Below are 13757 nucleotides of genomic sequence, written 5' to 3'. Positions count from 1 at the left end.
GTTTCTGTGGAGATTATGTTTAGAGAAACCCCAAGATAAACTGCAGTGTAATGACTTTCTAGGGCTGGAAGGTTCCAATCTTCACAAGGCAAATTTCAATACTGCACGGTGTGTTCCTTGAGAGGTCATCTCTGCCCTAGTTTTTCTCCCCTTCCTGTCTTGATTTTCAGCTCCGTAATAGAAACCCTAGATTCCAATACGAGAGATTGCCCTACCTATATCGAACTAAACTAGCTCTACGCCTTTCTAAAAGATCTTCCATCTTTAAGGATGTTTATTGGGTATATATTTTCGTAGAACACTTTACTATTATTGGCGAAATATCACGCCAAATCCCTAAATCACCTACGTTTTTGATATCAACTTAGCTTATTATTGATCAATTTAGTCGAAAAGCTAAAAGAAAAAAAGAAAGTTCAACTATAGAAATGTCTGTCTCGAGCTTTGTTACTGAAACTACCACTCCGAATCATCGCTCTGGATCGGTTCTTCGTGCTGGACCGGTTCCTCTCCTCGGGCCTTATCGGCCCAAGCCTCTAGCTTCAGAGGGTTTCTGGTGCAATAAATCAGCACACTCCTGGTGGCCATCGTATCTTCCAGCGCACTGTGTCCATTTTTCCCTCTCTGGATCTTGTAACCAATCAACTCATTGGCCAAGGTTTTGAGACTCCAAGTCCGGCGGAAAGGTTTTGCAAGCGGTTTATACACCGCATCGGCAGTGAGAATCGCAGTGTCGATGACTGTGGAGTGTATAATGCCCAGGACGTTCAGGTCATTATGGAGGGCGTGACCAACGAGAATAGTCCTGCTATCCATATGCTCAAAAAGCATGGCCCGAGCTGCCTTCCAACCTTTAATTGCAACCCCCTTCCTGACCGCAGCCTTCATGTCAGCACATGTTACACCGCTCCATCTGGTATGCCAGTTTCGAACAGTGTTGGTGGGGTGGACGAAATGGTTGACGAGAACCTCTCCTGTGAGGAGGTCCACCACTACCAGAAAGGCAAGCTCACGGCGATTGCCCATAACACCGACCATCTCACAGTCAATGGCAATGGCCTTTCGACTGGTTTGGCTTGGGTTTGATGGGGGAGTCGTCATAAATTCATTGTATCTGATCACGCCCCCGGCGGGGCGACGAGAAGGAGCAAGAGGGTAACTGGCCACGGTTGTGAAGTGCTGTTTCTTCAGCTGGCTATCTGGGTGAACACAATCTTGCAGGTGGATCAAAAGCCACTGCTGCTCTTCAGGGTTGAGAATGGGATTGGTGTGGTCATCAGGCGTGATGATGGGATTCTCGTGATCCTCAAGTGTGAGAATGGGTTTGGTGTTAGCTGTCATTTTAAGCGTAGTTTGGAGTAGTTGTATTAGTTGTAGAAGCTCAAGTTGTCGTTCAAATGGTGAAAGTAGAAGTATATGGTTGATGTTGAGTTTCAGTGAGATAGATAAGTTTGGAAGGGAAGAAATCTATTAGGGATTGGAGTAGACAAATAGAAACAAAAGTGAAATATAGGAGTCGAATGCACCAGGCAGACATCGCAACCATGAACAGACACCGCAGCCGTAAAAGAAGGCGGGCTTGGGATATACTTCGAAGGTTGCAAATTTTCGCTCATAGCCAGTCCTTTCAGATAAACTCACTCGTCTATATAGATCCATAGACAGGCATAATATAGATTTAACTCGGAATAGTCTTTTCTCTTTATAGATAGCGAGATGAGTGAATTTGGAACATAAGCCATTAGCCATACCATACCGTGTCTTGTTCATCGTCATGCTCTCGCGAACATCGACCACTTTCTCCCCAACACTAGCTGAGAACCCTTGCCACGCATAAAGGTCCGTCTCTCGGACTTCGACTGTTGCCATTCTATCGCTCTCACTTATCGAGTCTGACTGATTCTGACAGGCTGGCAGAGTGTCTTGACAGCCTTGGTTGCCGGATTAATGTCAGTCCACATGGTGGAGGGTTTGAAGATGAAAACAGTGCAGGTTGCGACATTTCAATTTGAGGAGGGTTCGACACGGCTCATTCCCGAGTACATCGGTCTTGCCATCTTGATGAATGCAATTCATTTCTTAACAGGACAGAACATAAGAAATGGAAAGTCGGAAAGGGCCGAATGGAACTCCAAGCTTGACCCCTCACCTGGGCATTACCAGAGATAAGCCAGATAAGCGCAATTTATAAAGCTTTCCCCTGTCCAGGTGATTTTTTATTTTTTTATTTTTACTTGAAATATTTTCTATCATGAAATATCGCTTGTGGTTGGCCGGTAAAGAGCAAGATGGGAATGCAGATCTGTGTGTGACGGCTATCTTGACACTTGAACCAGCACTGACAAGTCTACAGCATTCCCATTGAAGATCCGGCAACTGGAGAGATCTTCGCGCAGTAAGCTAACTCGCAGTAGCGTTCGATCCCAGTCTAACCATTGCCAGATGCCACGCAGCCTCGCCAGAAGATGTCGAGACCGCCATCTCCGCCGCCCAGGCAGCATATAAGTCCGGCGTATGGTCGCGTGCGAGTCGTCACCATCGTGCCGATGTGCTAGAGAAATGCGCAACGCTTCTCTCCGATTCCCTCCCGCAGCTCATCTCAACAGAATCAAAACAGACGGGTCGGGTGATTCGGGAAATGAAGGCCCAGGTCCCATCTTTGACAAGGTGGTTCAAATACTATGCCTCCCTGCTAAGAGTCGAGGAGCGATCCGTTCTACCGACGATGGGGAAACTGCATAACTTTGTCGACCGAGTCCCTCTCGGAGTGGTGGTTCAGATTACCCCGTTTAACCACCCGTTGTTGATTGCCGTGAAGAAGCTTGCTCCAGCGCTTGCTGCTGGAAACAGTGTCATAATCAAACCTAGCGAGCTGACTCCATTGACAACTCTCTTGTTGGGCAAGATCCTTCGCGAGGCGGGAATTCCAGATGGCGTGTTGAGCGTCTTACCTGGTTATGGAGCTATCACCGGCAAAGCACTGGTTGAGCATCCATTGGTGAAAAAGGTGGACGTGACTGGTGGCACCATGGCCGGAAGGGCAATTGGTAGGATTGTCGGTGGGAATCTGGCAAAATACACTGCGGAGTTGGGTGGAAAGGCGCCCTTGGTCGTGTTTGAAAAGGCCAACATCGATACGGCGATTAACGGGATCGTCTTTGGAAGCTTCATCGCAAGTGGTCAGACATGTGTGGCCAGCACTCGGATTATAGTGCAAAACTCGATTATGGATGAGCTACTACACAAGCTCAAGGGCAAGATTGAGAGCATTACACGCCGAATTGGTGCTCCAAGTAACCCAGAATCTACCATGGGGCCACTCATCTCCGAGAAGCAGTTACAAAATGTGGAGCGCCTTGTCAACAGCGCTCTAGATGGAGGGAATGCGGTCGCTCTCATCGGTGCAAAGCGGATGGTTTCTCAAAGCCCGCTTGACGGATTTAACTTCGAGAGGGGATACTTCTACGAACCAACGCTACTTGCATCCAACAACGGGAACAACAGTATTGTAAAGACAGATATCTGGCGCGAGGAGGCGTTCGGCCCTGTTATTGTCGTTGCTGGTTTCGATACCGAGGAAGAAGCAATTGCATTGGCGAATGACAGCGAGTTTGGATTGGGAGCCGGTGTATGGACACTTGACCTTCCCCAGGCTTTCCGAGTTTCGGAGCAGATTGACGCAGGAATTACTTGGGTGAATACCCATCATCGGAATGACCCTAGCAGTCCATGGGGAGGCGCAAAGTCTGCGAGTGGAGTCGGAAGCGAAAATGGAGTCGAGGCTTACAATGCCTACACAACATCGAAAAGTACAATCATAAATTATGCGTCTCCCGATGAGTCCTTGGCTGCGGATGACTGGTTCGGAGATGGCTCCGGCAATGTTAGATATGGTTGAATAGAGTCATGTTGCTGGTTTCTCCAGAACTCTGTTGCAAAAGTCCTCGAAGATATGAGCATGGGTATTAGTGGGTGTACATATGTAGACTAGGTAATAGACATTATTAGCAGAATACTTCAAGGCAATCAGTCATATATCAACTAGAAGAGATTATGTCCAGACCAACCCACCTCTAAAGTACATTTCACTTCGGTCTGTTTTCTAGAAATTCGTATCTTCTGGCAAGTAAATGCATAAATACATAAAGCTGGAAAACCCAGAAAAATTAGTAGGTAGTAAATGACTGCTAGTCCATACTCGAATAGCCAAGATATAGATCTAACCGGTAAGGGAAATGCATGATGTCATACCCATCAGCCCAGATACTAGCAGGTTGGGCTTTGGTTCATTTCTCCAAACATGCATCCTCTCAAATAAATGAATATTTATGAAACCTGTTAATTTAAGGACCGGCACTAATCTTCACTATGCCAATCTGGGGTCGCAGACAAGACCATAAGCCCACGGAGCCATCCGGCACACAGAATGGGGATGAACATCGGCATGTGCCAGAGCAAACATTCGAAGAACCTACTGAGCGCTCAAGATTGCTTCCTGCAGATAGTCATGAGGGGTTTCTAAGCCCAGATGATCCCGCCGTGAGTCCAACAAACAACGCTACACCAAATAGCACGCCAGAGGCAAGTTATAGCTAACACGAGAACCAGGTATCGCCCTACAATCTATGGAGCGTGCGCGCGGTGCACGGCGCGTCAGTTATCGCATTGGCAATGAGCTTCATATGGTGGACCTTCCTGCTTGTCTCCATATTTGTCAGTCCACCGATGATCCACCCGCGAGGGTCGGGCTTCTTTGCCTTCTCATATACCACCTTGGCGACAGGATACCTCGTCCTTGGACTCTTATTTTTCGCAGTGCCATCCAAGTCCATGACAATATGGGCCATTATACTTGCCGTTCTGCTTTTGGTTGATATGTTTATTATCCTGGCTGCGCCGCGGATCCGTCTTGAAGAAGGCTGGGTAGGGATTGCTTCTGTCATCTGGGTAGCTTTGATATCTATTTACCAGGCCATCCAGAATCGAGCAGTTGCATGGGGTAAGCGCGAGGAGGAAGAGCGTCTTACTGGTCGAGAAGAGACTCGGCGCTCCCTGCTGGAGTGGATTGCTGTTTTCGCTGAGACGATTCTAATGGCTGCCATGGCGAGCGCTGCCGTCATGTTAACAGCGACTCTGATCTTGCGTGCTTTCGACTCTGGGCTCGAGGCTCCAGGCGAGCGATACTCGGTGCATGCGGATAGCTACCAAGTTCATCTCGCTTGTGTCGAGAACAAGACTGCAGACGACAATGCACCGACGATCCTTCTAGAAGGCGGCAATGGACCAGTCGAACATACATTACAACCGTTCATCGACGATGTATACGGCCGTGGCGGTATCGGCAGATATTGTTACTGGGACCGACCAGGATTCGGATGGTCCGACAACGCACCCTCGCCTCATTCCGCCGGCATGTCCGCGGACGTGCTAGCCGAGGCCTTGGCTCTTGCAGGTGAGACAGGTCCATGGATAGTTGTTTCTGCTGGAGTTGGCAGTCTTTATTCGAGGCTTTTTGCCAGTCGCAACCTTCTCGAAGTCCGGGGCATTTTCATGATCGATCCCCTCCACGAAGCATACTTGGGAGACATTGGGCGACCCGGTCGTGGATTTTTGCTCTGGCTGCGTGGTATCGTTTCTCCGCTAGGATTCGATCGGCTTGCGGGCGCCATTTTACGCGGCCGTTCTCGCCAGGACCGCGTTATCGGACGTTCGGCTTACCAGTCTGGAAAATACATCAAAGCAAAGCTACAGGAAAGCCTCGTGGCTGTCACCATGACTGCCGCCGAGATACAGTCTTCTCGCCATATCCAGATGGGCCATGCTCCTGTAGTCGTTGTGAGCTCTGGTCAAGAAGTCCGAAAGAATTCTCAGTGGGCAGAGCGACAGGAGGATCTGTCTCATCTTACAGATAATCTTTTGTCTTGGGATATTGCTGACGATGCACCCCATGAAGTATGGCATACTGGACAAGGACGGGCGATATTGGAAAGACGTTTGAAGGAGCTTGTCCAAGAAAGTCAGGTACAAAGACCCATGAGCAAGTGATCATCAAGTTTGATATCTTTGTTCGGGCGTTCATTAGGAGTCAAATACCGTACAGGGCAAGAAAATTGTCGCAATTGTGTTTTGTAAAATATATCCCCGCGAAGTTAATGACGGGGGGACATGATGCTGTGGCCTAGTAGTACCTCCCTCGCCTGACGCGACGTCGCTACATATGAATGAACATCACTTGTATGTAAGGTTTCTTACTTAGTAGCATCTATTTCGACGGACACATCAATCCAATCGAGAACTTCTACCCCATATCTATGAGATTTAATTACAAAAGCCCCTGAAACGAGAGCATCGGTGAATCATCTAATTTCAGCACACTTCCTGGAGGGCTGTAGGATGCCAACTGGATTTGAGGTATATTCGTAATAAATGCAGTGCTTCGGGCAGAGCGTTGGCCTGCTATAACTAGCCGACGGATCCAAAACTTCCATTCTCGCATCAAATCTCCATTTCGGGTCCAGGAATCGAAAATATCTCGGGAAACGGCGATGAATGGCCTCCTCGTAACTTTTAAGGCAACGCGGTGGGAAAAGCCGGGCCGAAGGGTCTAGGGGGAGTGCGATGAAAACCGAACGGCGGGAAGACGAAACCGATCACTCTAAACTAGCTCCCTTAAACCTCTTAGCAAGCTGGTCACTCTCGGGACTGGGAGATATGGACCGGGGTAGGGTGGAGGGTGGGGGGTTGCGGCGTTTCCGGGTTTGGGAATCCGGACGAGAAGGCTCGGCCGGTGTGGGCCAGGGGCGCTTGGGGGGCGCTCACCACTCTCTTGAAGAATTGTCATCAACGTGGCCCATCCTGGGGTATTCACAAGTTGCATGCCCTCGGCGGGGGACTTCGTTCTGGCGACTCGGCAGAGGAGTGATTCCTCATCCTGTTCGAGAATGCGAGTTAGCGTCACGTACACTAGATTGAAATATGCACAATAGAACACCGACCTTGCTAAATGTGCCTACTCCATGCAAGAAGCACAGGAGGTGGAAGTCGGAAACGCCTTGAATAGCTTTATCTGGATCACCGTGGGACATGAGTTGCTGGGCAACGTGTCGAAGATCTTGGCTCTCGCCGATGACTTCCCGATTCTCGATAGGGAAGCGACTGTTGGTGAATAATGGGGATGGCTCTGTTGGGAATCCGTGGGTGAGGGTGACTAGTAGGAAATCGACTGGGAAACTCGGCTCAGCGCTCTCCTGTACGCTTGCACCGTACTCATTAATTCGTCGGTAGAAAACTTCGGGGATGTATCGTGTCCTGCTTCCGAGATCTTCGTCATGTTCTGATTGCACCAGCATTACGGTCGGGTCTGCTGAGGGTTCGACGATATCTCCTCGAACCATCTCAACTGCAGACACGGATGCTTGGTACGAGCTGATAGCAATCGCACCTGTCTCATCTCCACTGAGCACACACGTTACAAAATCCGAGCCGAACTGTCCTGTCCGGCTCCATCTCGTTGACTTAGGATTTTGTGCCTGGAGTCGTGCAGCGAACGCAATTTCGAGTGAAGACAAGAAGTATGAATCAATGTGCCGCTTACAAACCACTGAGCCATCCCCAAGCCCGCCATCAATCAAGTCAGTAAAGATGACACCAACCTTCTGCAATCCGCAGAGACGAGCTACCTCGTCCACTTCATTTTCGTTGTGCCAGTCATGGAGTGTTACGCCATCGATTTCGCCCGTCTGCGGGGGCTCGTAGATTGCTTCCACGACAGCCTTGACACCTAGTGGTACTTCGGTGTATTCCTCGTATGTACCGTACAAGAAGCCCAATCGTTGAGCGCCTGACTTTCGCCAGAAATCAAGGAGGGAATTGATTAAATCAGGGGATGAGAACTCCACATGGTCTACCATACGGAATTCCTGGGGTTGCAGACTGATTGCGCTTGGTTGACATTTGGTGCAAATTCCCTCCGGCCAAGGCGGATGCCCCGATGGGCAGTCGCTTCGCACTCGGTAATATGGTTCGTTGAGTGGAGGCATGAACGAGGTTCCCATTTCGGGCTTGTTAGTCGCGGCATTGATTTTCCGCAGGTATGAGTGGAAAGAGAGGTGCTTGATTTTCTTCTCTTTCATGTTGTTCGCATCGTAAGGCTCGAGTGGCATGCAGTAATCACACATGCCTCGGGGACCGTGTCTGCACATCTTGTAGTCCATTCCACGCTTGATCTTTCCATCTTTTTTGTCTAGCAGATCGTCCAGCGGTGACTGCTGCACTAGCTCCCACGGGTTCTTGACTGGAGCGGAAGAACTTGGTTGTTGACGGATCGGGACCGTCTGTTGCTTGGGGATCGGAGCTCCATTGAGTCGGTGTTCTGTGGTGGTAGATGTGTTGCCGTTCGAGGCTCTATCCTGCTGTGCCTGTTCCTGGTACCCAATAAAGAGCTTATCGCCATGCCTTCAATTCAGCGGCGCGTGAGTAATTCAACATGTAGATGTAAATATGAAATTCAACACTTACTTGAGGCCAACCTGCTGAAGCGAAACCCCTCGTAGGTCTTCCAGTAGTCTTTCCTCACCACCTGTGCCGATCGGTTTATTCGAGAGGGCAATGGACGAAGCTTCGACGTTTTCCGGGAGGTGTTCTAGAATCTAATGCCGATTGCCAGATTAGATTTTGGCTCTCATCCTGCTATCGTTCCCTTCCAACTAAGAGCCGATAAATACCTTTTTCTGAAGTGACGGGAAGAGTTCCTGCGGGCTGACCGTGAGTCGAAATTGTCCGTTTCGACTCTCAAATCGGAGAAGAATGGAGGCCATCCTAGGCAAAATCATAGCACGGTTGAGGATGAGGATTGAGAGGTAGTGGCTTCACCTTTCAAGGAACACAAGTGGAAGAAGTATTCGAAGACAAAGAAGGCACATGCAAGTGAGAAGAGAAGCTCGACTTAAAGCTTCCTTGGTCACGTCACAACTGGCGGGCGGTGGCTGACAGAACACCCCGCGGTCGGCTTTGGAGTTTTGGGGGAGGCGTCGGTAAATTCGTTACCACGGATACAGAGCCTTAAAATAGAGAGCCAGAACCTGGATAGTACTTATAAATACTTTCAAATAGAAGTGATAATACAGAACTGCCTCTTGTAGCATCGGTGCCAGAGGCAAATTTGGAAAATGTGAGCAAATGACTGTAGGAGGCAGAAATGTGCCCTGAAAGTACTAATCATGGAATGTAACTATACGTGGATATATGAAGTTGAGCATCTACGTTACTATAGGCTTTTGCAAAAGTAATTGACAAATCTTCTTCCATATATTTCTTCTATTGGGCTAGAAATAATTGGCTGTTGAAAATGAGAATGGTATGTCCGTATCATCATAAGAATTCGAAACGCTTAAGGAACGCCCCAGTGAGAACAGTCTAGAATTAGAGAACGCAAGAAGAAACATGGGCCCAATCAAAGAATTGTACAGTTCTTAGGCAAACCGCATGGCCCCTCATTGCTCTTCTTCTTCTTGACTGGCTCCTGAGTACCCTTGAAAGGCTGCTCGGTCTTTGGAGCGGCCTCCCCAGCAACAGGAGTCGAGCTCTCCGGCTTCGACTCGGTACTGCCATGCATTCACTGGACCTTAGAAACAGTCTCGTAGAAGGCCTTTCCCTGAGCGGTGGCAATCTCGAGCTCAAGCGCGGAGGGCTTACGGGAACCGTCGGCAGCCTGTAGACGGGATGGTCAGTAAGAGAAATGCATCGGAGAGTGTCGTTATAACTTACAGCGAAGGTACCAGCACCCCAGGCGCTACCGCCGTGAACCTCGTCCAAGTTGCTCAGCTGGGCAAATACGGTCTTGTAGCCCAGAGGAACGTAGATGAAGCCGTGGTGAGCGAGAGTGCTCATCGAGGCAAGGGCAGTCGACTCTTGACCACCACCCTGAGTACCGGTCGACACGAAGAGACCGGCGTACTTGCCCCAGAAGCCACCAGTGGCCCAAATGCCACCGGTCTTGTCCCAGAAGGTCTTCCACTGAGCCGGGAAGTTACCGTAACGGGTAGGGATACCGAACAGAACAGCGTCGAAGGCGAGGAGGTCAGAGGGCTCAACAATGGGATAGCTAGCCTTGGTAGGAGCATGCATCTTGGCCAAAACTTCCTCGTTGAGGGTCTCAGCGATCCTAGAGATTCAATTGTTAATCAACTGACTCGAGGGGTAACAATGATAGCATGACTGACTGGAAGATCTCGGCTTGACCACCAGCGGACTCGATGCCCTTCTTCTCAGCCTCGGCCAGGGCCTGGATGTGGCCGTACATGGAGTACTGATCGGAAAGTTAGTGAGACGGGAGAGGAATGCATCGCCATTGGAAGACATACATAGACGATTGCAACCTTGGGAGCCATTATGACGGTTTGAGGATTGTAGAATGAACGTTGTAGAGGGAAAAAGTTGAGAGAGGAAGAGCGGGGAGGGGAGGTAATTATAAAGGTTAACACCCTGTCGAGGGGAATGTCCTAGGTACATCATCCACCATATTAATTAATAGGCGGTTTATGTACCTCTATGATTAGCGAGCGCAACGAAGCTTTGCAGCAAGTTATCAGTCATCGATGACAGAGCAAAATGGAACATGATTGGCTGATCAGGTTCCACTCGGATATAGCTCTGGCCTTAGTGATTCTTACTGAGAACTGACAAATGAAGATTTACGTGCCGAGGGTGTATAACTATGCGTAGTAGAGTTACGAATCTATTAGTAAAAATGATACTCCGCAAGTGTGCAGATTCTACCGCAGAGGGGGGTTGTTTTAGTCAACGGAATTATTAAGACTAACTGTTGAATTTCGTACAGCGTAATTTACCACTAGACCATAACAAAAACCAAGGTTCTTGTTTAGGGCCTAGAGGGGCCATATCCCATTCTTGACACTAACTAATAGTTCGGTCTGTCTAGACAGTGCCTGTCATGATGTCATGTAACTAATCGCTTCTATGTTTTAACTCCATATTCAAATCAAATGGGACAAGCTGCATTGGCGTACCGAGACGTACTTGGGTCCGATGGCTAAATATTACCACCACAAGGAATTTGGGTTCACGACACTACGGGTCTATCATTGCTGCAAAACCAGTAGTGTGGAATGTTCACACCAATTATGCCATTGAGCTCAAGTGAAAAGAATGAATTTCTCGCGAATATTTTTGCGTCAGATTATTCAAAAGGGTATCGCGGGACTGGCGCAAGAACTCATAAATGAAAATAAACCCAAGCAGTCCGTAGACCCCTTGCCGAAGCCACACCTCACTCCATGCCATGCAATGTCACCAAAAAAACCCCCTTGCGATAAAAATCCACCTAACCTCTTCCACGCCCGCGGAAGCGGCCACGCCCAAATCCACCGCCCCGACCACGTTCATTTCGCCATTCTCGTTCCCGTTCTTTTTCCCGTTCTTGTTCTTCACGGATGAGAACTCGTTCGTGCTCAAGTTCTTCCTCTGTCTTTTCAGTACGCATTGTAGGCCGTGGTAGATTTTCCGGCCAGCGAGGGTGGGCATCGGCACACGCTTTCCCATCAGGGCAGAACCCGGCCAGATAGAATGTACATAGACGTCGGCGGACGTGTCGTTTTGCACATAATGGTCCCAATTCGCAATATCCGCGGTCGTAGTGTTCGCAAGGCGGCAGCCGTGCCTCCTCTCGAACATGCTGATAAAGGCAATCGTCGCCATTGGTACAGTATCCAGATCGAGAAAATGACTGGCATTCTGGCATTCGTCGGAGGTTATATTCGTGGAGGTATTCGCATTTCAGTCCTTTCTTACATAGTCCCTTGAGGAAATGTTTGCAAACCAGCGATCCGTGTGTTGTAGATGGCGCCATTCCGGAGGCTGTGGTAGTCGAGGTTGTCACACGGGACGGAGTGGGATGCCGATCTGGACAGGCAGGTCCTAATGGACAGTGTCCTTCACTATAGGCTTTGCAAACAGGTACATCGCTGGCGAGTCCGAAGCCGAAGCTCTTGCGCAGAAAGGGTGTGAAAGAAAAGTCATTGTAGCTGGGATCGCGCGTCGGCTCGGCGGATAGGATTTGCGCAGCTGCGCTTTCAGTTTCGGCAGCCATGGCTCGATGAAGATCGAGGGAAGTGTTGAGAGTGAAGAGATGATCAGTGGTAGTCGCGACTCGCGAGTCAGGTGCGTGTATTCGATTGACTATGCCCACCCGTGTAGATGAAATTGAACGTTTGCAGGGAGAGTATAAATCACAGATCCTCGGGATATCTCGCTCAAATTGGCATGGAGAAGGAGAATTTGAGGAAGAAGTCTTAGTTGTTGAAGGTTGCAGAGCTGTCTAGGTTGTTCTCCAGTTATCGCCTGAAAAATCAGGTGGCGACACGGTGTTTGGCTCGTTTGCATCTCGACATCCGAAATTCAACATCGAAATCATACTTATTGGAAAAGGATTATGATCAGTACATCAATACCCTCGAGTCTCGTGCTGTTTGTCTTTTGAATATATACGGCAATACACTAAAGGGGGGACAAGGGCGATAGAAACAGAGTGAAGATTGAAAACTATCCAATCCAATTTATTTGACAGTGAGGCTGCAACTGATATTTCGAACTATTTTTATTGTCTTACCCAGAATCTGGATATGTAGTATCTGTGTACAATGCATACAATCTCAGAGTCTGTCGTCTTCCCGGCTAGCAGACCGACAATCTTTGGTATCACTATTCTCCGAGGTTTATTTGGGACATTATAATATTCAACGTATCCGAGATATGTAAAGTTGATTACATATATCCGTTTAGGATTCATCTAAAATCAGTTTCAGCAAGTTAATCTCACATGGCTCCCTTAAATTGCCTTCCTAGTATTAAATAGTCCCGAGACTATCGCGGCTGTTGAAAAAGAACAAATTGCCAAGTGAATCACCAGGTTGCCTATTCTGGATTTTCTATGAGCTTGTTGATCATCTTCATTGCAATGAGCGCATTCGGCCATTGGAAAATATTAATTTTTGTTATCTTTCTCGTAATAATCTTGTATATACTTCAAGATGATTTGAGGTTTTCTCGTGCAATGTCCCTGGTGAAACGGAAGCATTCCAGCCTCGATCACCGCGGGGAAGTATAAAGCCGGGGCCACATGCATCCCTGCCCATGCCCTAGCCTCATCCTTCAGACTATCTCAGCGAATCCGATACCTCTGTACCCCTGTAAACGCTGTGATTATCAAATCGATAAGCAAAAATTAGCAAAAGGCCAAACCTACATCGCCCCATCTCCTTATTCTGGTCATTGGCTTCGCAACAAAAACCCTTTCACCGGGGTACCCAACACAAGCTAAATTCGTATTTTCACGAGTCATGATCGTCCACAATAATATATTGTTCATGACGATCTGCCGTCATTGCAAAAACTCTCGAACACGGGGTGGGGTGCATTGCCTCATGCAGGCGATCCACGCTTGTACCTTAGTATGTAAATCTCTTTGACAGGATTTTCTTGCGTCCGCTGGTTAGATCGGACCGCAGGTTATACGGACATGACCGGACACAATCCTCCCCCATGTGTCTTGGATCTAGGACAATTCATGACTGAACTCCGAGACAGCAACCCCGCATCTGACCATGCAGGCATCCATTGCGTACAAGTTGACAACGTACTTCTGTTTGGAAAATGCTACGCATATGCTTAGCCCGCAGTCTCCACATCTTCCTGTGTCCAATTGCTGATTCGGCCATCTATATGGAGCCTAGTCGGGTTAC

At 48.6% G+C, this 13757-nt stretch overlaps 6 protein-coding genes across 6 annotated transcripts; 2 read left to right on the top strand and 4 right to left on the bottom strand.

Moving 5' to 3' along the window:
* Positions 1 to 456: 456 nt before the first annotated feature.
* N7518_008166 (3'-5' exonuclease) lies at positions 457 to 1341 on the bottom strand (the record flags this gene model as incomplete). Its single annotated transcript, XM_057189093.1, has 1 exon — positions 457 to 1341. One exon carries the CDS (start codon positions 1339 to 1341, stop codon positions 457 to 459), a length of 885 nt encoding a protein of 294 aa, XP_057040796.1.
* A 910-nt stretch (positions 1342 to 2251) lies between these two features.
* N7518_008165 (uncharacterized protein) lies at positions 2252 to 3898 on the top strand (the record flags this gene model as incomplete). Its single annotated transcript, XM_057189092.1, has 3 exons — positions 2252 to 2304; positions 2354 to 2395; positions 2443 to 3898. The coding sequence occupies 3 exons, from the start codon at positions 2252 to 2254 to the stop codon at positions 3896 to 3898; spliced, it is 1551 nt and encodes a 516-aa protein (XP_057040795.1).
* A 470-nt stretch (positions 3899 to 4368) lies between these two features.
* Positions 4369 to 6045, top strand: N7518_008164 (DUF2417 domain-containing alpha/beta hydrolase; the record flags this gene model as incomplete). The annotated part of the gene is made up of 2 exons (XM_057189091.1): positions 4369 to 4539; positions 4609 to 6045. The coding sequence occupies 2 exons, from the start codon at positions 4369 to 4371 to the stop codon at positions 6043 to 6045; spliced, it is 1608 nt and encodes a 535-aa protein (XP_057040794.1).
* A 610-nt stretch (positions 6046 to 6655) lies between these two features.
* On the bottom strand, positions 6656 to 8816 carry npl4 (nuclear protein localization protein 4; the record flags this gene model as incomplete). The annotated part of the gene is made up of 4 exons (XM_057189090.1): positions 6656 to 6931; positions 6963 to 8454; positions 8518 to 8648; positions 8724 to 8816. The coding sequence occupies 4 exons, from the start codon at positions 8814 to 8816 to the stop codon at positions 6656 to 6658; spliced, it is 1992 nt and encodes a 663-aa protein (XP_057040793.1).
* A 797-nt stretch (positions 8817 to 9613) lies between these two features.
* Positions 9614 to 10388, bottom strand: pst2 (putative NADH-quinone oxidoreductase Pst2; the record flags this gene model as incomplete). Its single annotated transcript, XM_057189089.1, has 4 exons — positions 9614 to 9709; positions 9766 to 10162; positions 10221 to 10306; positions 10362 to 10388. The coding sequence occupies 4 exons, from the start codon at positions 10386 to 10388 to the stop codon at positions 9614 to 9616; spliced, it is 606 nt and encodes a 201-aa protein (XP_057040792.1).
* Positions 10389 to 11341: 953 nt separating this feature from the next.
* Positions 11342 to 12106, bottom strand: yth1 (cleavage polyadenylation factor RNA-binding subunit YTH1; the record flags this gene model as incomplete). Its single annotated transcript, XM_057189088.1, has 1 exon — positions 11342 to 12106. One exon carries the CDS (start codon positions 12104 to 12106, stop codon positions 11342 to 11344), a length of 765 nt encoding a protein of 254 aa, XP_057040791.1.
* Positions 12107 to 13757: the final 1651 nt, after the last annotated feature.

The sequence above is a fragment of the Penicillium psychrosexuale genome (genome assembly GCF_028828465.1).
Source record: "Penicillium psychrosexuale strain IBT 29551 chromosome Unknown utg000004l, whole genome shotgun sequence".
NCBI classification, from domain to species: Eukaryota; Fungi; Ascomycota; class Eurotiomycetes; order Eurotiales; family Aspergillaceae; genus Penicillium; species Penicillium psychrosexuale.
Note: the sequence above shows the minus strand (reverse complement) of the source record. Positions and strands in the feature narration are given on the sequence as shown.